The following is a 27,403-nucleotide window of genomic DNA, read 5'->3' as shown; positions in this document are numbered from 1 at the left end:
CTCGCAGCTGCCTTCAACGGCCAGCCCACGCTTCCGGCAGTCCTGCGTGATAGCGGCAGCGCTCGCAAAAGACAGCACTGATCCGACACTTGAAGAAGCAAGCACGACAGCTTATTTTTACTCGCAGCGTTACCTTATCCGCTACGGTGTTGCCCTGTCAAGCACAGACTCTAGCTTTCCGCAGGTGTTAGTGCAGTGATCGTGAGATATGCATACTTTTAACGAGTGGCACAGGGCGGAAAAACAGGAAAAGACGACAACAGAGACAGAGTGCAAAGAGTCTTTTCACTCTGTCTCTGTTGTCGTCCTTTCCCGTTTTTTCCGCGCTGTGCCACTCGTCGATATGACCAACTAGCCAGACAGCAACCATCCTTGCGTGCTTTTGCTGCGTGCTGTTGTTTCCATGTCACTCCTTTTTATTTTTACATTTTTCTTCCTAGGGATGAATAACGATGCCTACTCCTCTGGCCCTGATTCTGTGAAATTTCCATATGTATGTTTTTAATTATAATCTCGTAGCGGTTTCTACATCCACTGTGTATTCGTTATAGAATTTGAGGGCCCGTATTTTTCTGGACGCCCGTTTCAACGACTAGTTGTTCCCGTTGCATTTGCCCAATGATTGACGCTCGGCTGAAAGCCTGCGCGGTGGGGCCTAGGACTCGACTGAGGGTAAATTTCTTTAACCCACTAACCCCCTAACTTTGTGGTAGTTGAGCCCTTGAAACAGTTGCCAGCTCTACTTCTAGTAAATTCACACAAGGCTCACCACACACACCATAAAAACAACAAAAAACACGCTAGGTCGCGGTTTGAGACCAGGTTCGCGAGCCAAGGTTGTGATTCGAAGGGACTAAATGCCAAACGCTCGCATTTCAAAGCTTAGTTGCACGTTAGATAGCACCAGATGGCCAAATTACATCGGTTTCACCCATCATACGGCGGCTTAATAATCAGATAGTGGTCCTGCAACGTATATATAACCACCAAACATTTTGTGTTTGCATTAATTTTAATTTTCTAATGCAGAACTAGTATGCATAGATCAACAAAGCGAACAAGAATCACTCAGATTCACTGTCAAAATTGTTAGTTTAAAATGATAACTCCGAATTGTGAATCTAGCGACTCTTTAGGCGATATTGTGTCACAGAAAACAAAATGACATGAAAACACAACGACAGCAGCAAGCACGATCGTCATCGCACGTTTAGCTCTTTCTAAGATAGCAAAACGCCTTGGCTAATACGTCCAGTATCAAGGATTGGCTGCAGTTCTCTTTCGCGAAAATTTCATCGTAATTCGACCTTGTAAATTCGTGCTGCGTCGTCTCTCACCCAAGCGACATAATTAATCTGTCCCCCTTATTTTTACGTCGCTACCGGGATCGTTACCTTAATTCCGCATCCATGGTGAACAACTGCCTCCACGGAGTCAGGTGCAAGTGCATAGGCAGCCACATGGCTGCGCTGGAGTTGAGCGTGAGGTCGGACTGTAAGCCGTCTGCGACGCACTGGTACGCCAGCAGGTTCTCAGGTACGCTTGTCGCCTTCGAACCAGCTGGTTGGGAACACTCTCTCGGCCACTTACCAGTGCTGGACAGCCTGAAGAAAAAAAAAAACTTGCCCCAGTTTCACCCAGTGTGAAATCTGCAGAAACAGCGGTTCTCCTGTGAATCACGCATAGGTGGGCGGGTTGGTTGGGTTCAAAATGAAGGGACAAGGGGCAGCGCTAAGACAAACACAAAGGACGAGATGAAGACAGGACATGCGCTGCGTTGAGTACAGTGCATGTCCTGTATTCATCTCGTCCTTTGTGTTCGTCTTAACCCTTGCATCATTATCTGTTGTGGTTACTTTGTGTTTTTTTTAACACGAAAGTGTTTTATGCCGGGGTCCACCACGGCTCCACTGACGCATTTACGTCACGGATATGACGTTATAAATATAAAGACTAACATATGGCAAAGAGAAACTAGAAGAAAAGTTCCGTCACCGGGAGTCGAACTTACAATCCCTCGATCCCCAGCGCGAAACGACTCCGCCACAGACGGCACGTTCTTCGACATACTAACGGCGTGCTATTTATATACACCATTTGACGGTGGCTGTACTCAGAGATCGCGGTACATCAGCTTGTTTTCGTTACCACTAGCGAGATGGCGCGAAGGGCTCGAACGCAGAACGGCTCGCGTCGCCTCACGCGTTGAGATGAGCGGGCGCCTTTATAGGGCGTGGTCGCTCCTGCGCGCGCGCTTATCTGGTACGTCTTGCGCTGTCACCGCAAGTTTGCGCTGAAGTTACAGAGAGCACGAAGGTCGTTTCGCTCACTGCAGCGGCCGCTTTTGCGAAAGGAGCGCGCTGCTCACCAACAAATAAGTTACAACTGTGACAGTTCGCGCTCATCCACACTGTGTATACTTGTGCGTTCGTTTCGTGCGTCCTCCTTTGTTGACCAGCGCGCTTTAACTATCGAGCTGTGACAGTTGTTAGTTCGCGCTCATCCTCTGTATGTTCGTTCCACACGTCCTTTCTGCTTGTGCAGCGCGTGGCAAGTTTCGAGCTGCTTGCCGTTCTTCACGTGACATTACAACTTGTTGCTATAGTATTCATTCCTTCGCCCTTGGGGCGAAACAATCCACAACAAACGCTCAACTACGTCTGTGAAGACACGTTTTACTTTCGTGTTATACCGATTCCAATGACAGAAGGATAAACCATGTTTTTTTTGTGATTTTGTGTGGGTGCCTGATCAGGGTTGCCGTTGGTGGCTGCTTTGCGCCAAATTGGCTACTGTGCGACCTAATTTGGCGGTGAAAAATTGAGCTTGGTTCCGTGGCTATATTCTGGCTACTTCTGAACTTCTGTTTTGGTGCACCAAGTAGCCAATTTTCTTATTATTTGCAGATAGAATACAATGCTTCTAAGCCCCCACCAGGATGATGGTGCGCATCGAGACAACACAACGCAACGCGCTGCACACCTGAAGTACGGAGTGGCGAAGTTGCGTGCGTGTTGGCAAACGCGTGGCTCGCGCTCTTTTCACGCTGCCGGCTATTTATGCTGATGCTACGCGCTATTTAATTTGATGCACAGCGAATGTTTTAGAGTGAACTTAACAAAAACAGAGATCCGCCACAAAGTGAGGCTGGGCTGTTCATATTCAACAAGGTTCATTATACGAAGCTGTGCTGGCATTATGTAAACTGTACTAAAAAATTCGGTGTACCGCTTCAAGGAAGGACTCCTTCAATTTCATGTTCTTACTGACTTCTTGAGTGGAATGTTCCAAAATTTCTGTGCATATGCGAAGAACTATATCCATTCTACATAAAATATACGCAGGCGAATTCAGTTTATTAAAATGTATGCATTCCTTTTGCAAGTTATCTGTGGCTTGAAGAGCAAGCAAGAAGAAAAAATGTGCTCTTATTGATATGGTTCTGTTTATTAGAAATAGTACTCATCGTTCAATAATAAAAACTCTACTCGTCATACCCCTGTTTCTGTTATGTTATGTTCTGTTCGATTTGCGACACATTTGGCGATAAAGTTAAATGGAATGGCTACTTCAGCTACTTTTGCTTGAGTTCTGGCTCCTTTTCAAATCCACGCAACGGCAACACTGCCTGTGATTACGTTATTTGTAGAGATGCACGGAAAAGGACGCATGTCAGCCCCTGCCATTCCCGCCCCTACTACGTGACTTTGCGCCCTATTCACGCTCGATCCGCTCTACCCCAGTTCAGTGTGCTGTTACCGCTTCGTCCGCGAGAGAGGCAGTTACGCCATCTATGGTGTATCTGGGAACCGGAGCGTGACAAGCGACGCGGACACTCATCTGTCGTCAGACCCAGCCCTGCCTGTTAAAGCGAGACATGAACTCTCACTGATGTGCCCCTTCTGCGTTGACCTAATCGTGGTGGCGACGCTCTGGAACAACCCCCGGGACCTGTCAACGCCTTAGCGAGCTGTTCACCACCCCCCTAACTCTCACGACGGTTGGTGGTTGATGAAATTAAAAAATATGCAGGCTGACTGACACGCACTTAATCTTCGCCCTTGTGTGTATGTCTATTATTAAAATGTACGGGCCTCAAAAGCACAAGAAAACTGCTAAACTTCACATGCACCCTAATAACTGAGTTCAAAAAATTTCGTTTCCAACGAGGTGATACGTTTTACAATGCCATGATCCAGAATTTGATCAGATATAAGCAGCTCAACTGCGACACTTCTGCGCTTTGCGACGCCTCATTCGACCGTTTGCACTTAGCTACGTAGGTGCTCACAGCGAGTACTAGCGAGTGAGGCAATCGAGTGAGACGGAACGGGTGTCACGAAATCGTAGTGCTCCGCTCCCATGTGCCCACCTTCTGCTTCATGACGCATGATGCGGTACCTTCGTCATAATCTAATCCAAAATTGGCTATATAAAAGCTCTCGTGCTACATCAGTACCCTTCAAATGTTTCATTATTAACGCATTCTTTGTTAGAGAAGGCAGACTCAAAACGGCAGTATTTAGTACGGTACCTCTGGATGAAGCGCTTGGCGATCATGTGACCGATGGCACCGTGCTTGAAGGCGTCCACGGCGTCGTATCGGTACATGACGTGAACGACGGCCGCGGGCAAGGCAACATATGACCCGTCTCGAGATACTACGGTGTCCAGTACGAACGGGTCGAAGGAAACGTCGGACAGATTTAGATGAGTACTCCTCCTCTGGGCGGCTACCAGCCAATCCGACAAGAATACGCCGAAGCCTGCGTGGAAGAAAAGAGATAAGTGCGCACATTATAATTTTACCACGCAAGGAACCAATTGCGCTCGTAATTGGTTCTCGAAAGGGGTTCCATATATGGACTCCGAGATAACTGCGCCTCTCTTGTTTTCCAGCGTTCCCTCCTCGCCTGCCGTTCCCTCACAACGAGACTGTTCACACGTTCCAACGATTGCGATAGCGTTCCTAATCCCTTTCTCGCTGTTCCACTGAAAAGAAAAGAATGAGGAAGAAAACTGGGCCAGCTACGCACTCGTGGTGCGAATGCTGAGGAAACAGCGGAGCTGGTGGCCTTTCCCTCCTCCTCACCCTCACTTCGCTTTACCATCCCTTGCTATACTATACTAGCGCGGCTATGCTATGCTTTACCCTCGCCCTTCCTCTTTCCCCTCCTCCTCGCCCTCACTTGCGTTTCCCACCCCCTTGCTATACTATACTATAGAAGGCTATGTTATGCTTTACCATCTCCCCTCCTACTTTCCCGCCTTCCCATTCTCACCTCATGCTCACCTTCACTTCCCTTTCCAAGCCCTTGCTCTACTATACTATACATGGCTATGCTGTGCTTCCACTTCGCCTAGCACAGCTGCGCCGAGTTTTGAGCGGTCGCTGGGCACGGCTGGAACCAAAGCTTAAACAGCTGCGCTGTTAAGAGAACATCGCGCGTCATAAACGGATTATAATTTGTGGCACCTGCCATGGTAGCTTAAAAGGATGAGGTGCCGCGCTGCTAAGGTCAGGGTCCCGGGCTCGATTTCCGACCACGGCGGTCGCATTTTGATCCGGGAGACGTTCAATAGCAAACACACGTGCAATTAGATTTTGATGCGTGTTAAAAAAACCTCAGGTGGTCAAAATTAATCCGCAGCTCCACACTACGATGTGCCTCGTAATCATTTCGCCATTTTTGTCACGTAAAACCCCAGAAATAATTATTAGTTTTCTTGTCTTGTGGTACAGTCCTTAAATGTTGTTAGTTATTCAATCTCTTCTTGTGTTTCTAATACACTAAGGTGAATTAATACATCGACATTCGAACTTCCTCATAAAAGGTAAGTTCATTTGTTTCCTAGTCAGTGAATGCGCTTGGTTCTCCCACATGTTATTTGTCTAGGATGGTTAAACCTTCAGGTGACCTTGAATCGATCATTATTTCGAGATTGTGCATATATACCCGCTAAAGGCCAAGCGTGAAAAGTGAGGAATTTGGAAAGAGATTCGTAGAGTAGTGGTTCTCAGCCATGGATATTTCGGGGACCCATTGTGGACTGGGGAAGTGATGAGGGACTCCTTGCAGTGAGAGCAAAGGGGGCGGGGGAGTGGGGGCATAAGTTAACACAACATGCAGCGTGAAATATGTGACTTTTATTTCCCCCTGGCAAAGAATGGTCAAAATAAAGTGCCACACCAATTCGATCTCAACAGCATGTCAATGAGTTGTGCGGTCTGCAGCCACATTAACCTGTTTCTAGCTATGTTTGCTCTTCAAATATGCAAGCCTAGAAAAAGCATGCTCGCGTGTATATGTTGCAGAAAACTACACCGAAAGCTTTAAAACCATCGCGTGGAGAAGGGGAAACGTAAATCAGTTCCGCCGCAACGCACAAGGGTCATGCGGTAAAGCATACCAAAAATCAGAAGGCACCACTCTCACGGGACATAGTGCGTCGCCAAAAAAACGCATTTTTTGTTGTTGTTTTTCGAAGATTGATCTTCGCGGACCCCCCAAAATGGCTTTGGCGGCCCCCCTGGGGTCTGCGGACCCCAATTTGAGAACCACTGTCGTAGACCCATTGATACGAGGATACATTGTGTAGCGAAGCCGTAGGTGCTTCACATTATTGGCTACTCCGTAGCCATTTGTGACTGATAGCGCAGGAGGTCTCTCCGCCAATTTTCATGCATAGCGCCAACTGTCGCGATTTCTCATTGGGAGAAACGAAGCCCGCTGTGTACTACTTCACGGACGGGTTCGGTGCCGCCATACTGAACTGTTAACCTTGCCGTTTTGTATCTTTAACCACTAAACGAAGAGTGCTACGGTTAAACGCATACCCGTGAAAACGGTTTGGTTGCTGCATTCGACTTTTCATGACATTATTAATTCACGTCACGACGTACAAAAATGAGGAAAACATTCGTTTCACAGCCCAAGATGGGCGGCACAACCCCATGCATGAATGTAAGATGGTCGACAGAGCGAATTACTTTTACTCTTGCACCTACGTTTGGAGCAAGCGTACATAAGCATGACATAAGTCATCATTTGTCTGCGTGACCAGCGAAGGGGACTAGGGTTTGGTTACGTCACAGGTAATGGCTAGAGAACACTGGCGGTCAGCATGCGAAAGGACAGGCCGGATTCTATCGTGGCGATCGCTGCACCTGTGCCCGCCGTCACAAAGTTTCTTCATAGTACACTAGAGGGAAATTATGGCGCTAGTGTCTATGGGAGCTGCAACGCATGACGCTTCAGCCAGCATGGGATTTGCCTAGACTTCGTTCTTTCGTCTCCGTGTGGCTCCGTGCGGCCCGCAGCTGTTTTGACGCAAGAACTTCACCACAATTTCAGCAGTCCCACTTCACGACCTTGACCCTTTTAGGACCACCAATTCAAATTAGCTCACGAAGTTCGCAACGACACTTGTTCTATACGAAAGAAAAGTCAAAACACAAGATTAAACAAATTGATAAGTGCGTTCGAAGCCACAAGCACGAAGAATAGGCAAATCCTTCAGCCATCATTTCAATGGTGGCTAAACGATCGCAGCGACACAGTTCCCTCTAGTAAATATTGTAAAAAAAAAAAACTATGCACGCAGTTTCTCTAAAGATGGCTCCCGCGTGCAAGCGATAAAAATTCTTGTCTATAAACGGAGATGGTCGTGAATCCTCACTTAAATTATGCACCGGATACACGTTGTATTTCTGGTCCATCTTGAGGTCCGTGTCTTCGCTGGCAGGGTAGCCGACGATCACGCTCATACTGGGCGGGCTTGAATACGGGTCCGGAAGTTTGCGCAGCCAGGACGAGGCGTTTTTGGCAACGCAGTAGACGAGCTTTCTGGTCATTGCTTCCAAGTAACTTTGCGCCGTGTTTCTGCACGCGAAGGAAAAGGCGTCGTGGGCACAGCGTTAAACTTTTCGAACATCTTGTCCCTTACGTGCGCGGGAACAAGACGCTTGAAACTGGATGGAAACGCGGCAGCTCATTCAATCTTGTATCGAACACATTTAGAACAGCATTCAAAATGGTTATAAGCTTTCTTTTCATTACAATTTTTAAAACGCGAGAACCTCGCGACAGCCACCGCGAGGTTAGCGAGAAGCCGGCCAAAGAGTAACGTTCTCATCTACGCGACCGCAGCGGACAGCATACGGATTTCTCCAAAGGAAAAGTTTGCGGTCTCCAAGACAGTCGACTGGACTAAAAAAGTAACGCACCTTAGGGGTGTTTAATAAAACATCGGTTGGGCCTAGTTGGTACAAAGTTCTAAGGCGAAAACTTCAGCGCACACGAGGACGGACCACAAGGAAGAGCGCCAGTGCATTGTCTCATCCCTTCTTTGTGGTCCGTCCTGGTTCTCGTTGAAGTTTTCACCTTCAGAGTGTTCACTCTATCGACTCAGCTAACCGAAATAACCAAGTCGACGAGTGAGGCTACATTATCCGACAGTGCGAAATACATTGACAGTTCTTATGCAATAATTTTTATTTCGCGTAGTGTTACGATACGATCGACATATGCCGAAAAGACCATGCGGATGCTGCGAGGCTGAGAAAGAAGTGTGTGTGTGCGCTGCGCAAAAGAGATTCCGTAACAATTTAAGTAACCATCCGATTCGTGGCCGCTCCCCCAAAGCGGCTGTGGGCCGCGTTTGATTATAGTAGAACAACTACTGGCCACGCCCAGATACCTTTTCACGACATATTGCGGAACCATTCACTGACCGGGTTGTGTACGGAGTCTACGGTTTAATGGAACAAGTGTCCTACATAACAACTATAGTAAAGGGAGACGAAGGATACTGTAAAATTTTTTAAACTTTAGAATACACAGTGGCAAATGTCAGTGCTGCGTCCACAACGTTGACGAATAAGGAAAACGATATCAACACCCAAGCCTGACTCTCTCAATGTGATTTCTGTTCTCGTCCCCCTTGCGTCAATTGCTACAATGCGAACCTGAAATGTCTCTTGTTCGCTAGTATCAAAGGCACTGGGCCAGTCTTAAACAACCCCAACCCTCTCGCCTGTGCATTGGCAGGTGTGGCTATAGCTTACGCGGCCCACGCCTGCAGGCATGTTCGGGTCTCCTTAGTGGATGAGTGACACGTTGTGACAGTTCACCGATTGTGTTGGCGTGTTGCATTTGCACAGTGCTATTGTGATAACTCTATATGTAGTATTGCTACAGACTCGCTAATCCCCTTCATTTTTGATGCGAAAGCAATTATATGGACACTCTGTGTGGATTTCTGCCGTCACCGTCATGTCCCGTATATGTAAATGTCTGTATATATAAATAAAAGCCACAAATAAAAATAATTCAGAAGAAAAAAATCACAGCATATCCACGGGGTGAATGATGATGAGTGGGGCGAAGCTACGGAGGGAATCATCTGAAACCGTGAAACTCTTCCGTGAAATGCGCCCAGTACATAATATAAAGAGTGTGAAACATCGTGTATACATTAAACATCAAACTTTTATTGTACTGTTGGTTTACGTGGTCCCTTCATTATCACTTGTGATCGGTGAAATGCAAGGAAGAAGTCCGCTCCCGAGCGAAAGAGCGCCAAGAGCGACCGCATTCCCCGCTCGCCCTGTGCGAATTAAAGGCAAGGCTAGAGGGAAGACAGGACGCGCGTTCCACGACGCGAGGTCGGTAGCATGCCCAACGAAAGCCAACGGAACGCGATCGTGCAAGTGCTCCGGCTTCTCATCGCTTCATGGTTCCATTTAGCGTCCCAAAACCAAATATATTGCTCAAGGTGTGCCTTGCGTTTTTCGTAGAAATAATTTCTTTATCATGTACATTAAGACGAAAAGTTGAAAGCTCACTAGAGTGTATCGCCCGCAAAGCATGTCTTTTAGTGTGATTTAACTCTCGTACGGCAGGGTCCTCGCGCCGTTGCCGGTCCACCTCGCCCGTTGACGATCGGGCGAGGTGGCTACATACAACTACTACTACTACACTTTAATAAAAACATCTGGCGTTCTTTCGTTCTGCTTTTACAAAACATCTGGCGTCTTTCGTTGGTTTATTTCATCAATCAACGGCGTTTTGAACAAAATTTTTATTGTTTAATGACGCACAGGAGAAATCTCACCAGGCACTACCTTGGAGGTAAACAATGGCTGCTAATGGGAATGAGAGACAGAAGAAGTCGGCTTTTAGCTAACACTTACACTTCTACTAACGTTTCCTACTGGAACATGCCAATGGCTGCTAATGGGGAATGAGAGACAGAAGAATTCGGCTTTTAGTTAACGCGCACGCTGCGAATTTTTTATTGTTCAACAACGCACAGGAGAAATCTCCCACCGGCACCACCTTGGAGGTCAAAGCGTAAGACTTGTTACGGACTACTACGACGATGACGACTACGAGGGACGAACGGGTGCCGCCTTAAGGAGCTTCGCCCCTAAAAAGTTCAACTATCTCCCACTAAAGGGAACCGTGTGGGGATGTGAAGGAGCACATGGGTCGACTTAAAGTTCCGTTCATCATGGGCACCTTGCCCGATGTTAACGCGTCCTTGCATGCGGAGCACACCATGAATTCACTGTAGTTGCTGTTGCTGTTACTCGTCCCGAACTCTTGTTGGAGCACGCCACGCGGTTTCATCGCGCGTCTGCAGAATCTCCTGCCCCGACGCCATCACGTGATTGCTGAGAGTGTAAGGGGGAGATGCCACAGCGTCTTACCCTGCCCCTTACACAGACCCGAACGTGCTAGCGCGTGCCAGCGCGTCCTGACTAGGATGAATGAATGCACATGGTTAATGGGAAGGGGGCAATGGGTGACTGGGATACAACGCGTTGGTTCATCGCGCGTCTGCAGAATCTCGTTCGCCGACGCCATCACATGATTGGTAAGAGAGTACCTTTCGCGTACCCTTTTGCCAGGAGTCATCTGTCCTTTAAGCGCCATGGAATGTCGAGTTGGCATTTGATCAATGTGTCGCCTTCCTTCCGAGTGACCGCAGCGATGTTGAAGTGGAACAGCGTCCACCTCCCATTCGGGAGGTGCTGGTTTCGATTTCCAGTGCCGCTGAACACCCACCAATTTCTTCTAAGGGGAAGAGGGGTACGCTGAACCAGCGCAAAGTAGTGAATACAGTCACCTCTCCTCTTTTACTTTCTACTGTCGTTTTTCCATTCCCCGCCCCTTTTCCTCCTCTCCGACACAACTCTGCGCCGTGATTCCTTATACGGGATGCACATGCACAAATTAACGCCTATCCTGATTCAAGTTCCTCCACAAACGGCTAACTAGCTTACATGCATATATATATATATATATATATATATGAACACACGCTCAGAACTGAGCGTAGTCAGCAGAAGACCTTCAGTGGCTAAACGTTATGCATTTTCTAACGGCAATAACGAACAAACAAAAAAGAAAACGACACAGCCTCTACAACCATCAATCCTGTAGTGTCAAATATAAAGCACCTGTATCCGTGAAAATGGCGCAATGAAAAGAGAGAAGAGAGGTCGTGGAAAGCTTACTCGACATAGAACGTAGTGGCTGCCAGAGGAACGGCCATGACGAGCCTCACTTTACGGATGCAGAGAGCATAGGCATGGGGTTGGTCATACAGGCGGAACACCTGGTTGTCCACGTAGGGCCCCAGCTCGCGCAGGACATTCCAGCTGGTAAAAAAATAAAGGTCCTGCTTCCCGACCGCGTCAATGAGGTTTTCCAGGGTCTGCAGCAGCCGCTGGTCGACTTCCACTATGGTGTCGGGACCGTAAGGCGTGTGGGCAGCCAAGGCTTCAGCGAAAAACGTCGACTTTAATCCACGGATGGACACCTTCGCTGCAGTTGTTGTCCGGAAATCGACGGGTTGCTGTACGAACAGAACAGAACGATGATTAAAAAGCTGCAGGCGTTACACTGCAAAAAATAAAAGAAGTCTGGAGCCTTTGTTCTATCGGGAACGTGTGGGCAAGCGAAGCTCGTCGCGTGCGTGGCTGAGCTCATAGGCGTGCGCACAGGGGGGGCGCAAAATATGCCCCGTACATTGACCTTTCTAGTCACCTAAGGGGGGGGGGGGCGCAATATCCGCCTCATACATTGACTTAGCAGGGTGGGGGGGGCGCTGCGATGAACATTTGCCCCCCCCCCCCTGATGAGGAACCCTGCGCACGCCTATGCCTGAGCTACCACTTTTCTTTCTTTCTACAGCATTGCGCAATGCTCTCTTCTAACTGTTTCCATCCTTCATTTTGGGAACTGGATCGTCATGCACGTGTGTAGCCGCGTAACACTTTAGTTGCTGCAGGCAACAACGGCGGTAGTGTGTCCATATCCAGGTAACAATGAAATGTGGCAAAGTAATGTGACAAGTTACGTCGATAACCTGGATAAAAGATCAGATTTATTGGGCATAAAAGATCTACTTAAAAAGAAATGCTGGCTCAAATAGATATTAAACGAAATCAGTTGATTACGTACGCACCGGAATCAACGCAATGAAAACACTGCAACTGAGCCCCCCCCCCCTCCCTCTTTTTTTCTTTCTAGAAGATAGCGCGTTCTCTAAACCTGTGTGTAAAAGAATTCCACATCAAAAAGTTATCAAACATATTCGCTTTTTTTGTTACTTGGCTGCGGAGAGTATGATTGCTCATGTAAAATTGATGCGCTGTTTGAGTTTTTTAGCTTCAGTATTGCACCAATTATTTAAAGAGTAACTGGTATGACGAGCTACTTACAAATGAGAACTCACTGCGGCTTACCAAAAGTGCTTATTCGTAGGTAATGTTTACGTAACCCGCGTATAAATTCGAATTTACAGTTGTCAAAACAGCGTGTAGCATATAAGATACATATGACCTTGCAGGGTTAAAAACGCAGCTAACCGAGGACTATTTTTTTTATCGAGGCCTCTCAGAGAAAAAAGTGTGCTTGACGCGATTGGGTGTGGCAAACCGTTAAAATTTTCATTAAAAATGGACTCGTAGGGCAATTCTTCGTAGGAAAGACACCGCATTTTCCAGAAGATCGCGACTGCGTGCACGGCTCGTTTTCTAGGAGTGTCATAATAAGCAACACATGTCTTGCATGCAGAGTGTGTTTTAGGAAATGCCATAAATATTTCAGGCAAAATTAATAGGCGATAACAAAGTGTCATTGGAGGGTTGCTTTTACACATTGGCGCGAATACCGACACACACACACACACACACACACAAAAATATCATGGTACAAACTAGACGAATAAGTACGATAATTGTATCTAAATACCTAACCGTACAACGTCGAAAGGTAATTAAAGAGAAAGTCCGTCGTGCAAGAACCTCAAAAGCCTTTCTGGGCATCCGCTCATACATGTTGCAGGGTGATTAATTGCGGCTAATGTCACACCGAAATGTGAAACTGCAGTGAAGTTCCGATGAGTGCTGCCTAGCGAGTAGAGTGTGAGACCTAAGAAAGAATTCATAAAGACAACTGTATTTGGAGTTGTCACCGGGACATCAAAGGCGAATAAGAGTTATCCCATAAAATAAAACATATTAGAATTTAGAAGTGAAACTTGTTTCACTGCGAACTTATTTCATGAAACTTGTTACACTGCGAACGCAATATTCTTGCCACGCATTATTTAACCGTATCTTCTGGTGGTCTTGGTGATAGATGCGTTTTAGCAGGGAAGCCGTTCTTAGTCGGCTCCTCGCCGATGTCGTTACGCGGCTCGGCGAAGGTAATGAGCCGATGCGGAGGAGGCAACCAATGAGAGGCCGCGCTGGGTGCGAGGAGGACAAGCGCGACGGAAACATGGTAACCAATTCGAGGCCATGCCGGGCGTGAGAAGGAGAGGCACGGTGGAGACGAGGCGACCGGCTGTGGGTATAAGAGCGGGGGTTAGTGTGCGCCGCGCTCTTTAAAAAGATGGGAAAGACTTCTCGTAGGCCGAGGTAGAAGCCGCTCGTCGCGAGCGGCAGCGAGAGTTGTTCCGACAGCCTTCACTGCGTGGCACTGGCTTTCTTTCTTTCTTTCTTTCTTTCTTTCTTTCTTTCTTTCTTTCTTTCTTTCTTTCTTTCTTTCTTTCTTTCTTTCTTTCTTTCTTTCTTTCTTTCTTTCTTGCAGAGAGAGGCAATATGGATCACTTCACTAACCCATCAAATAACCCCTCCCCCCCTCCTTTTTAGACGCGAAGTATCTCTTGCTCGGGGGTATCTAAGGCGGTGTGGTCATCCGCACGCAGCGTTGTGGTCCGCACTCACACTACGCATGCGCGACTCTCTTCCTTCCCTCTCTCTAACAGCTGCGCTTTACTCTCTCCACTTCTCTACCAGCACCTGCTTGCGCTTCTCCTGCGTTCTCGCTTCTGCTCTCACGGCGCCCAAGCTACTCTCCTCCTCTAGTACACTCTCCTTCAAATGGCAGGGCGCTGCTCAGTCCAGCGCTTGCCTCGGTTGGCTCCTCTGAAATACGGGCTCGACATGCCGAAATTCTCTCCTGCGCAGCGCCGCGATGAGGGCCAACGCATTCGCGTCCCCTCCCCCTCTCTCTCCTCTCCTACGCTGCCTCTCTCTCGCGCGCCTGTCGACGTTCCCCGCACGCCCTGTGAGAATTAACGGCCAGGCTAGAGGGAAGACACGACGCGCGTAGTGTTACTCTTCGCGTTCCACGACGCGAGGTCGGTAGCATACCCAGCGAACGCCAACGGAACGCGATCGTGCAAGTGCTCCGGCTTCGCATCGCCCCATGGTCCCCTTTAGCGGGAGATGGTGTAATTTTTTTTCTTCTGCGGATTAGCGACTGTACATGGGATAGTTTTCGCTCTTATCTCATCTATGATGGTCCAGAAATTGCAGCTTTAGAACCTAAGTAAGATGCGCTGCGTAGCTATTCCATGGTCGTATGCGATAAAGCTTGCCGGTGTATTCATGGAGTACAGAGAGGCTCGCGAGAGAGCTGCATGTAGCTGGCGTGCGGGCTTGCAAACTTTAAGCAGGCTTCTCTGATTGCCGCGTTTCGGCTGTATATCGTGGCATTAAGGCAAGCGCAGGATCTTTCGTTGGATCTTTTGTGATATGCGGCCCAGAAGCAAATCAATCTGGCAGTATTAACGGCAAATAATGTTACAAAAAAGTGGATAATTTTTAACTATATGGCGCTCTGCTACATCGGCCCCACGGCCCCTTTAAATGCATGCTCTTTAAGTGATCTTAATGCTCTTTGAATCCAGAACTTATTGGAAGTTATTACGGCCAATATCTTTCGTGTCAGTTTTCAAGTGAATGCACGCACGTTAAGTTACACATATTTGAGCGCACCCTTCTATATTGCATATTGATACGTCGAGCCCACATTTAGAGTTCCTGTTTTGCTATAGTCCCATTCAGCACCTCTAGTCTTAAATTCTAGATAAAGGTCCCGGTGACATGTTTAGCCATTGCTTCAAAACGCGTCACCTGCGGGTATCCTGGTCTTGAATTAGAGACGAAGCCAGAACTGTGAGGACTGCTGAGTTGAGGTTCACGGCTTGCTGAAGCAGTGGTAACTCGACTTGCTTGATTTTGACTATGCTTGCCAAGGTGCCCAAGTACTTAGCTCCGTCCCCTCTTGGCATAGACCGCAAGAACTGCGCCTGCCCAGGCACGGTGGAGGTGTCCAGTAGAATCTGCAACTCGCCAGGTTTGGCTGCACGTATTGGCGTCGTTGGTAGTTAGTGCCGTGCCTGTGGCTTCATGTTCTATATGCCATTGTGTTCTACACGTCAAAGCAAAAAGCCTACACTTCAACTCTAGAGGTTGAATACCATCTAGACCATAGCAGGACAAACTTTATTCTCACCCAGCCACACCAAGATACAGAACAGGGGGTCGGGCTCCGGAAAGTTCAGATCTACACATTCCCGCACGGCATCAGGCTGCAAAGTTATGTATATCTCGCTAGATGCAAGTAAAACTGTATGTTGTGCTCTGTGCTTAGTACCTTCTATACCACATGTCATGGGATTGCGAGGGCCGCATGTCAGTACCATCCTATCAATGTCATGACAGCACGGTGTCTGCATCAAAGTTATTGCTATCATCATTTGTATTTTGCTTAAGCGTGCGTAAATCTCTCCAAATTTCTCCAACTAACCTATACTTTTGGCCACAGGCGCACGCAGGGTTCTCCATTAGGTGAGGGGGTTCACCGCAGCGCCCGCCCCCTTGGTCGAGTCTGATAGAATACAAGCTTTGCAATGAATGAAGCAACGGCGCGCTTCTCACAACGGCCTGCCTTTGGTCACAGGCTTGCGGGGTGTAAAGGTAGGAACTAAGCAGTTCTTGGAATGCAACATCAAGGGTGCTCGGCCGCCGTTATTGTCAAACACCTGCCATAAGTCTGCGCTTTAAACAATGACGGTACAGGTCAGGCTGAGTAAAGGTATTTGGCAGACTTGGCGCCCACCTTAGAAGATTAGGAAAGGGGGGTAGGGGAGTCTCCCCCTGCCACCCTCCCCATCGTGTACGCACGCCAATGCCTTTGGCCACTTCATTAGCAAAAGATTATACGTACTACTGTCTGCACGTCTGTACACAGCGGAGCGTCCGCTTGTATAGTTACAAAGTACTGGGTGTTTACCAGAAGACCGCGAGAAATTCCCATAAAAAGCGATTTTTTGAAAACTTGTTATTGGGAACGGCGAGCGCCAGTAAACCAGTTATCTTAATTCACTGGATCTATAGCTAACTTTGCTGATTAAGTTATTTAGCCAGCGCGCTTGCGTGCAAAATTACAACTGGAGGTCCGTGGCTACTCCCGAGACGATCCTATAGCAGTTTTGAAACAACTGAAAAGTCGTTTCCTAGGCCCTCCAGCTCGAAAAAGTTGCTCGTAATCTCGGATTAAGTTTGACAGCGATCCCGCTGTGAAACTGAACAGTTTATCGACTATGCCACTATAGAGTGCAACGCGGACACGTCGCTGCATCCCGCGGCGGCGGCGGTAACTACGCAGCTCACGATGCTCAAACCAGCCAATGGACGTGGACGTTGTCTTCATGACGCGGTCATTTGGGTTTATGGCATCATTGGTCGAGAGAAGAGCGAGCTATTCATTGCTGACTTTCAGAATTAATTGTAAATTCCAGGCCGCGTGCCACGCTACAAGGTTTGACTCACATGTTCTCGGGAGCCTCGAATACCGATCGGCAGCGTTTTGTGACTGTTGAAAAAAATGTTTCAGGGCCCCATTTCTATGTCCTAGCTCACAATGCTCACGACTGTGCATATAGATACTCACTGGAGGGCGTGATGTGGAACAGTCCCCGAGCCGGTAGATGAAACGAAAGGCGCACATGAAGCGAGAGCAAGGACTCGTACGATTCGTCCAGGTCGCCTTCCACTTTTTGCACGTTGAGCTGTTCGTCTTTCATGAAACTGTCGAGCACATCGTGCTGGAGATTTGGCGACGAATGCCGGGAAAAGCAGCCGAGTGCAAGGTCCGCGGCCTTCTTCCTTGCGCTATCAGGCGACAGGCTCGAGCTCTCCATGGTATTTACACCACGTACGAGATCCTTCAAAAATTCAGGACGTGATCAGCACAGGAAAAAGTATCGTTATTGATTTCCATACAAAGTAAGCTAGAGACATTACTGCCGCTGATAGCATAGAGTTACCTACAGTAATTACTAGAGGGAACTGTGACGCTTTGATCGTTCAGCCACCGTGGGAACGATGGGTAGCACATGGATTTCATGCTTGCGTCTTCGAACGCACTTGTGGCTCTGTTTATCGTTGTGTTTTGGCATTTGTTTCGGATAAAATAATGGCTCGAGAACTTCGTGAGCTAATTTTAATTGGCCACCCTAAAAGGGTCAAGATGGTGAAATGGGACAGCTGAACTTTTACTGAACTTCGTCCTGCGACATGGTGGCTGCATGCAGGTCACTCGGAGCAGAAAGAATGAAGCTTACGCAAATCCATGTACTACCACCCCTCATTCTCATGCTGGTTGAAGCGCCATGCGTTGCAGCTCTCTTAAACGCTAGCTCCTCTAGTGTACTATTACGAAACTCTATGGCTAATAGGACGAGCGGTGAAAACACAGACACTCAGCAAAACAATCCCGTGTTCAGCGAAACATCGTCCAGCGAAGGGCATATATTTCTCCTTAACAACAAACAAACACTCGCCACAGAAATTTTACAAACAAGGTACCCCTATTTACACAAACATCATACGCTAGAAACTTTCGTAAGAGAAACCTTCATGCATTTGTGGTGCTGGGCATATCATCACTGAGGTCGACTGGCCAATGCCAATGAGGATTTACAAAAGTGTATCACCTAGCTAAAGCCTATAGCAGTGACTGAGAAGCAACCTAGAAACAACCCTCATCACCTAGGTAAGGCCTAGAAACTACCTACAAGCAACCAAATGAGTCTTCATAATCGTCCAGTTTAGCTGTGTCAAGCCTTGCGCGGCTTAGTGCAAGCTTGGCGAAGCTTGCACTAAGCCGCGCAAGCATTGAAACGGCGAAACTGGACGATTATGAAGACTCATTTGGTTGCTTGTAGGTAGTTTCTAGGCCTTAGCTAGGTGATGAGGGTTGTTTCTAGGTTGCTTCTAGGCCGTTGCTAAGCTTTAGCTAGGTGGTGCTAGGTTGTTTCTACGTTGATTCTCAGCGCAAAGAGGTTCGAGTTCACAGACACAGACACGACACGGATGTCCCAACTCCAGAGACAGAAACTCGCGCTGAAACCAAACGTTCGCCGGATTTACCCAATTTGTGTCGCACATACCCGTTTATGATGATGATAGTTTTCTGATAGGCTGCACAAATCTCTGCGGCACATACCCGTTTGTTGTACGAACTGTCGCCTTCTTCATTTTTATTGGACCAGTGGTGAGCAAAGGAATTTACCAAATTTCTGTGGCACATACCTGATAGGCCACACAGGATAGGCCACACAGGATAGGCCACACCGATAAGGTTTATGAATTCGGCCCCAATGTTATAACGCTTCCAAATCCCCACGGGTCTATTGTTCCCGTATAGGAAACAAGTTGAGTCGTGCTTTACGTGCATAGATGGCGTAATGATCTACCTTATGTATCTGGTAAATTTCAACGCGTCCGATGGGTTAATATGCACTCCAAAAGAGGGCGGGATGCTATAGTGACTTTTACTCTGTTTTTTTCCAGCGAGCGCTTTGGCGTCTGGGTATTTATTAGCCACGTCATTGCATCCCACCATTTTTCGGTTTTAATCTCCAAATAATTCTGAAACCCATGAATTGTTTAATTCTTTTATTTTACGTTTTATATCTTTTTTTGGTTTCTTTACATCGTTGCTTGTCTTGCTTTTTATTTTCGTTAAAAACAAGGTATCTGACATTGCACATCCCACCAGTTAACGGAACCAGGGCTTAAGAGGCCTAGGAAGTTAATGCTGGATGATGGGACATGCATAAAGCGTCACCGATTTCGATCCCTCTTAGCTTGAATGTTCAGACACGTAAAACCTACGTATGAGACGCAGTATAAGCTATGTTGAACTTTCGAGCAAACATAAGTACGCTGTGCCCTTTCTCGCAGGTAATCTGCGGCGCGCACGTTGCCCTGCCGCGACACTCGGAGCAGCTGCGGCGGTGGCGGTTGTGAGCGGCGCTACTCGGCGGCGGGGAGGCGAGCGATGGAGCATCCACGCCGTGTGGATCGCAGGCAGCCAGGCAAGTACGCCAATGCAAAAGAGGCTTGTGCTGCTGCGTGTGCACGAAAACGATGTCGAAGGCATACCGAGTTGCGGATGCTAGAAAGCGAGCAACGACGTGTGAGGTTAGTAGGAGCAGTCGAGCGACAGCACCTGCAACGAGCAGAACAGGCCGCGCGACACGCGTGCACGTACAAGGCGCTGAAAGGGTCGATTAAATGCCAAACATACGAACTTGCTCATTGCTGCTCATTTGGCTAGCATGGGTGCATCAGACAATCGCCTTATTGAGTTGTAACACCTGCCGAACTCTTATTATATATACGGCTCGTAAAACTACGAATCTGACAGCACACTTCTCGAATGCCATACTATCGCTGTCAATGCGACGCACGAAACTGCTTTGCAAAAAGATGTAGCGCTGGACCCAATTCACTGAACGCGCAGTTCTAGCTGGTACGAAGTGGAGAGAGAGAGAGAAAAAAAAACGTTATTTTCGAAACCCAAGTCCGGGTCTGAGCTCTAGGGTGAGGCTTTACTGAACTCCCCTGAGATGGTTAGTATATGGTTAAGGAGAGTCGCCCACGAGGTTTCGCCCATATTCGCAACCCAGCCCTCCCATGTACGTGGTCGTGATGTCACGAGGTCGTGACGTCGACGAACACAGCAGTCGGCGTTTGTAGGATGAAACTGTTTATTTTGGCCGAACTCGTGGCCGGAAAATGAGAACTAGAACTACAGCAATGCTGTACAATGATAGCGGCGAACAGGGCGTCGTCCGTCGATCAACTGACAAGCGATCAAGCGCGTCGGCTTTTATACAGGCGCTATCGAACTTTCCAGCAATATCGCTGGTGGCGGCGTTATCTCTAGACAAAACTGGAACATTCGCATGCGGGGCGCAATCTTAACAAACCGATCTACTACAATCGCGACGCTTCTAGAACACTACTTCGCGGACAGCGTCGAGCGTTGATAACCGTCCCTGCCGGTCAAACCCCAACACATCAAAACAAGACAAGAAGTGGGCGTGGCATTGCCCCCCTCTGAAAAAGCATCGTCCCGATGCTTATGAAAGAACATAGAAGAGAAAAAAACAAAACAGAACAAGTGCATACACAAATAAATTACAATAACGAAGGAAAAAATAGAGTCCCCAGGCTCGCTAACGCGCAAAAAACGGCTTAAGGCGCACGACATGGACGACTTCAGGTCGCGCACGGCGCCGCTGAGAGTTCGTAATGCCGTCAGGGGCAACCTCATAGTCGAGTGCGCCGAGGCGTCGAAGTACCCTGTACGGTCCGAAGTATCGTCGAAGAAGCTTCTCACTAAGTCCTCGTCGGCGTATTGGCGTCCATACCCATACACGGTCACCGGGTTGGCATTCCATGTGGCGTCGTCGAAGGTTGTAGCGGCGGCTGTCAGTCGTCTGCTGGTTCTTTATCCGTAGGCGGGCGAGCTGTCGTTCTTCTTCGGCGCGCTGTAGGTAGGTGGTCACGTCGATGTTTTCCTCGTCGGTCACGTTTGGTAGCATGGCGTCGAGCGTCGTTGCCGGGCTCCGTCCGTAGACCAACTTGTATGGCGTTCATCTGCGTCGTTTCCTGTACGGCCGTGTTGTACGCGAAGGTCACGTACGGAAGGATGGCGTCCCACGTCTTGTGTTCGACGTCGACGTACATGGCCAGCGATGTCGGCGATGGTCTTATTTAGGACGCTCGGTGAGGCCGTTGGTCTGTGGGTGGGTACGCGGTGGTGCGGCGATGGCTTATGTGGCTGTATTCCAAGATCGCCTGAGTTAGGTCAGCCGTGAACGCCGTACCTCTGTCGGTGATGAGAACCTCGGGGCGCCGTGTCGAAGGACGATGCTCTCAACAAAGAACTTGGCTACCTCAGCGGCACTGCCTTTGGGCAGGGCTTTTGTTTCGGCGTAGCGGGTGAGGTAGTCGGTAGCCACGACGATCCATTTATTTCCGCAAGTCGACGTTGGGAACGGCCCCAGGAGGTCCATCCCGATCTGCTGGAATGGTCGCCGAGGAGGCTCGATCGGCTGAAGGAAGCCTGCTGGTCTGTGGGCGGTGTCTTCCGTCGCTGACAGTCTCGGCACGTCCTTACGTAGCGAGTGACGTCGGCGGCAAGGCGCGGCCAGTAGTACTTTTCGTGTACTCGTGCGAGCGTTCGGGAAAGTCCGAGGTGTCCAGCCGTCGGGTCGTCGTGCAGGGCATGCAAAATTTCTGGTCGCAGTCCCGAAGGTACAACGATAAGGTAGCTGGCTCGGGCCGGAGAGAAGTTCTTCTTTACGAGGACGTTGTTTTTCAAAGAAAATGATGCCAATCCTCGCCTGAATACTTTTGGGACAACGATGGTCCTGCCCTCTAGGTATTCCACTAGACCCTTCAGTTCAGGGTCGGCTCGCTGTCGTTCGGCGAAGTCTTCGGTACTTATGGCTCCCAAGAAGCTGTCATCATCCTGGTCGTCGGGCGTTGGTGGGTCGACGGGGGCACGAGACAAGCAGTCGGCGTCGGAGTGTTTCCTTCCGGACTTGTACACGACAGTAATGTCAAATTCTTGAAGTCTCATGCTCCACCGTGCGAGGCAACCTGAAGGGTCCTTCAAGTTAGCTAGCCAACACAAGGCGTGATGGTCGCTCACAACTTTGAAGTGCCTGCCGTAGAGATAGGGCGAAACTTTGACGTAGCCCAGATGATGGCGAGGCACTCCTTTTCTGTTGTGGAATAGTTGACCTCTGCTTTAGACAGCGACCGGCTAGCATAACTGATAACCCTTTCCAGTCCGCCCGCCCGCTGCACAAGGACGGCGCCGAGTCCTATGCTGCTTGCATCGGTGTGAATCTCCGTATCGGCGTATTCGTCGAAATGCGCAAGTATCGGAGGTGTCTGCAGGCGTCGTTTCAGTTCATGAAATGCTTCGGCTTGCGCTGCTTGCCACCTGAATTCGACGTCGGTCTTCGTGAGCTGCGTTAGTGGCTCGGCGATCCGTGAAAAGTCTTTGACAAAGCGTCTGTAATAGGCGCACAAGCCGAGAAATCGGCGCACGGCCTTCTTGTCGGTGTGTGGCGGGAAAGCGGCGATGGCAGCTGTTTTCTGCGGGTCTGGGAGCACTCCAGTCTTGCTGATCACGTGACCCAGAAACAAGAACTCCTCGTACGCGAAGCGGCACTTTTCTGGCTTCAGGGTGAGCCCGGAGTTCTTGATTGCTTGAAGTACGGATTGAAGTCGCTGGAGGTGTTCGTCGAAGTTCGAGGAATACACAACGACGTCGTCCAAGTAAACAAGGCAAGTCTGCCACTTCAAGCCAGCTAATGCAGTATCCATGACTCGTTGGAAAGTCGCAGGTGCCAAGCAAAGACCGAAGGGCATGACCTTGAACTCGAACAGGCCGTCCGGCGTTATAAAGGCGGTCTTTTCTCGGTCTCTCTCGTCGACTTCAATTTGCCAGTAGCCGGTTCTTGAGGTCCATCGACGAAAAGTAATTCGCGTTGTGGAGTCGATCCAGGGTGTCGTCTATCCGTGGGAGAGGGTATACGTCCTTCTTGTGATTTTGTTCAGGCGACGATAATCGACGCAGAAACGTAGGGTCCCATCCTTCTTCTTCACTAACACCACGGGAGATGCCCACGGGCTGTTGGACGGCTGGATGATGTCGTCGCGTAGCATTTCATCGACTTGTTTCTTAACGGCCTCCCGTTCCCGCGTCGAAACCCGGTAGGGACTCTGACGGAGTGGTCGAGCATTTTCTTCTGTTATGATGCGGTGCTTAGCAAGGGGCGTTTGTCGGACCCGCGACGACGACGAGAAACAGTCCCTGTATTCCTGCAGAAGGCGTCGAAGCTGTTGCTGTTGGCGAGCGGGAAGACTTGGGTTTACGTCGAAGGGTGGCCCAGGGATCATCGTCGTAGCTTCGTCAGAATCTGAAAAGGGAAACGCATCGCTGACGGTCAAGATTTCTTCGATGTATGCAATCGTCGTGCCCCTGCTCAGGTGTCTGTATTCCTGGCTAAAATTCGTTAGCATCACGCTTCCTTTCCCTTCATACAGCCGAGCAATGCCTCTTGCGACGCAAATGTCACGGTCTAGCAGCAAACCCTGATCGCTCTCGATGACACCTTCGATGCATTCAGCCGTTTCGGTGCCGACGGGAATTATGATGCTGGATCTAGGAGGAATGGTGACTTGATCATCGAGCACGTTCAGGGCATGTTGACATGGGTTCGTATCCGGTGGTGTCGCTTTCTCCGACGATAGGGTTATCGACTTGGTTCTTAAGTCGATGACGGCGCCGTGGTCACTTAGGAAGTCCATTCCAAGTATCACATCCCTGGAGCTGTTTTGTAGGATTACAAAGCTCGCAGGATAAGTCCGGTTGTTGATAGTGACTCTCGCCGTGCAGACACCAATCGGCGTTATTAGATGGCCTCCAGCGGTACGGATCTCGGGGCCTTCCCAGGCAGTCCTAACTTTCTTCAACTTTGCTGCGAACGGCCCACTGATGACGGAATAGTCGGCTCCAGTATCGACGAGAGCGGTGACGTTGTGGCCGTCGATCAGAACGTCGAGGTCGCTAGTCCGCCGTCTTGCGTTGCGGTTACGTCGCGGCGTCGGGTCACGGCTACGTCGGTTTGCACCGCTGCTTCCGCGTTGCGTCGTCAGGTCTGCTTCCGGTCGCAAAGTTTCGTCTTCGGGACGTCGGCGTCGTTCGGCGTGCGGCGGGGGCTCGGAACTTCGTCGCTGTGTCGTCGTCGACGGCGGAGGATCTTCAGCATTTCGTCGTTCAGCAACCGCACCTCCATCGGCTGCTGCCCTCAGTTTTCCGGATACGGGCTAGGCGACCGGCCCCGGTTTGGGCCAGTGTACTGCCGGCGGTGCGGTGACATGTAGCGGCCGGGCGACGGTGAGCGGGAAGTTCGTCGTTCTTGCCACTGTGTGCCTGTGAGGTAGTCGTCGATGTCGCGAGGCCATTCGCCTGGCTGCGGGCGCGGCGCGTTGACGGGGAATCCGCGTAGCCCCATCTGACGGTACTGGCAGCGACGGTACGTGTGGCCGGCCTCCCCGCAGTGGTAGCAGAGCGGGCGGTTGTCAGGGGCACGCCAGACATCGGTCTTCCTCGGGGTGTAGCGCTGGCCGACAGGTGGGCGGTAGGGCGTCGGTGGCGGCGGCGGCATCTGGCCGACAGGTGGACGGTAGGGCGTCGCTGGCGGCGTCTGGCGACGGTACTGCGGCGGTGTGTCGTCTTGGCGTGGGCGTGGAGGAGGAGCATGACGGCGGGCTGCAGCAGCATAGCTCATAGCTTGCGGCTGCGGCTCTGCTAGCTGAGGCGCACCGAGTGAATGCTGGATCTCCTGGCGCACGACGTCGGCGATGGAATCCACTTGAGGTTGCGACGAAGGTAGAATTTTTCGCAGCTCCTCTTGCACGATTGCTCGAATCGTCTCACGCAGGCGGATCCTAGTGCTTGAACGTCGGCGTAGCTTGTGGTCGAGAAGCTGCGGTTGTATTGCCGTGTTCGCATCTCAAGCGTTTTCTCGATTGTTGTTGCTTCGGAGACAAATTCTTCGACGGATTCCTCATAAGTCCAGCGAAGAGCTGTTCCTTTACTCCTCGCATGAGGGAGCGGACTTTCTTGTCCTCGAGCATGGCAGGGTCAGCGTGGCGAAATAGCCGGGTCATTTCCTCTGCAAAGATGGCCACGCTTTCATTTGGAAGTTGGACCCGTGTCTCCAGCAAGGCTGCGGCCCTTTCCTTTCGGACGACGCTTGTGAACGTCTCCAGGAAAGCGCTGCGAAAGGCGTCCCAGGTTCGAAGAGTGGACTCCCGATTCTCGAACCAGGTCCTTGCTGCATCTTCCAGGTAAAAGTAGACGTGGCGCAGCTTGTCCTCGGAGTCCCAGTTGTTGAACGCTGAGACCCTTTCGAAGGTCTCGAGCCAGGTTTCCGGGTCTTCGAATGACGACCCGCGGAAAGTTGGCGCCTCCTTGGGCTGCCGGAGAAACATCGGCGCAGGCTGCACGGGGTCGGTCATCGTCGCTGCGGTCGGTGTTGGGACCTGGGGCTGCCTGGTGTATTCGGGAAGGAGCCCGTACACTGGCTGCAGCCCCTTCTGCCTGCGGCTTGTTCGACGATCCCGGTTTTCTTTGCCGTCGTCCTCCTCGCGGCTTGGGCTTGGGTCAGCGCTTCGCGGGGGCGTCCGGATCATGGAAGAAGCAGCACCTCCACCAGATGTCACGTGGTCGTGACGTCGACGAACACAGCAGTCGGCGTTTGTAGGATGAAACTGTTTATTTGGCCGAACTTGTGGCCGGAAAATGAGAACTAGAACTACAGCAATGCTGTACAATGATAGCGGCGAACATGGCGTCGTCCGTCGATCAACTGACAAGCGATCAAGCGCGTCGGCTTTTATACAGGCGCTATCCAGCAATATCGCTGGTGGCGGCGTTATCTCTAGGCAAAACTGGAACATTCGCGTGCGGGGCGCAATCTTAACAAACCGATCTACAGCAATCGCGACGCTTCTAGAACACTACTTCGCGGACAGCGTCGAGCGTTGATAACCGTCCCTGCCGGTCAAACCCCAATACATCAAAACAAGACAAGAAGTGGGCGTGGCAGTATGTTAGAGCGGAGCGAATGGCGTTGTGGCGTATTGGCTCTGGGGCAGTGCCAGTATGTGTGGGATAGAGTCGGCAATTAGGTGTATTCGAGGCATGTTGTATTTTAAGCTCACAACCCAATCACAAGAACCACGTTATATTCTTGTTAGGCCTGACATGGATAGACTTCCTCATTCCGGACGACCAGCTCCCTTCCTCGCCTTGCGCAAGGAAACCAACCGTGATTGATAAATGGCGTATAATTCACCTACGTCTTGCACGGCGCGATCGTAGGCATCTATGGTGCTGTCGCTGTCGCTGACGCTATCGAAGCGTCCGCAGACGTGCTCGTTGAAGTTGTCGCAAGGGTCGACCAGCGGATTGAGGATGGCGCGGAGTTGTTTTCCCAGCCACACGCATGACGGTGTGTAGCAGACAGGATGGTTGAACCCCTGGGAATTCTGCTGCTGTTTAGCCATCACTGCGGCAGCGCTAGGGTGCTCCAGAAATCCTCGAACTGGCGGCATCGGTGGATGCGAAACCTGCGAGGTGGATCACATAAAAGCCACATATAGGCAACCAAATATTCCAACAGATAACAGTAGCGCCAGAACACATAACCTATAGCGGACGGTGGAAGGAATATTGGAGGCACCCGACGACCACTCACTGAGAAATGTGAATGTGCATTGGGAAATCGTATAAGAGGTGCCCAGCTCAAGTCATGGTCTAGGTTTATGGAGCCCACCTTGGTGTTTAGCGACTTAGCAGGCACGGCAGAGGTCTCAGGCATGCCGCTCTCTGGATTCCGGAGCACGAACCCTAACCCTCCAGGCCACGGAGTCGGAGCCAACAGTGGTAAAACGTGCGGTCCCGCGGCTCCACCGCCAGCACCCAGGTTGGCCAGCATAACGCACGCGATCCCCACCACACCTACGGAAGCGATGCCAGTCAGCCAGAAGAGGACCAAAGCGGCACGGTCGTCATCCCCCTGGCGTCCTGACTGGTGAGTCGAGGTGAAATCCTAGAACAAACATCTGCGCTTTATAGCTGGTGTGCAGCAAAGCGATGAAAGAAACGGTTAGTAGGGTCAGCGTCTCGTAGCGATGCCATTTCCAAGACCA

At 50.0% G+C, this 27,403-nt stretch overlaps 1 protein-coding gene across 1 annotated transcript; it reads right to left on the bottom strand.

Moving 5' to 3' along the window:
* Positions 1–1,390: 1,390 nt before the first annotated feature.
* Positions 1,391–27,072, bottom strand: LOC119394823 (uncharacterized). Its single transcript, XM_037662127.1, has 8 exons — positions 27,028–27,072; positions 26,552–26,821; positions 17,262–17,535; positions 15,559–15,668; positions 11,525–11,865; positions 7,681–7,883; positions 4,535–4,766; positions 1,391–1,604 (listed from the first exon to the last, which is right to left on the bottom strand). Exons 1-8 carry the CDS (start codon positions 27,070–27,072, stop codon positions 1,391–1,393), a joined length of 1,689 nt encoding a protein of 562 aa, XP_037518055.1.
* Between the last annotated feature and the right edge of the window lie 331 nt (positions 27,073–27,403).

Source organism: Rhipicephalus sanguineus, chromosome 5, assembly GCF_013339695.2.
Source record: "Rhipicephalus sanguineus isolate Rsan-2018 chromosome 5, BIME_Rsan_1.4, whole genome shotgun sequence".
Taxonomy (NCBI): Eukaryota; Metazoa; Arthropoda; class Arachnida; order Ixodida; family Ixodidae; genus Rhipicephalus; species Rhipicephalus sanguineus.
This window is presented reverse-complemented; position numbering and strand designations above follow the sequence as displayed.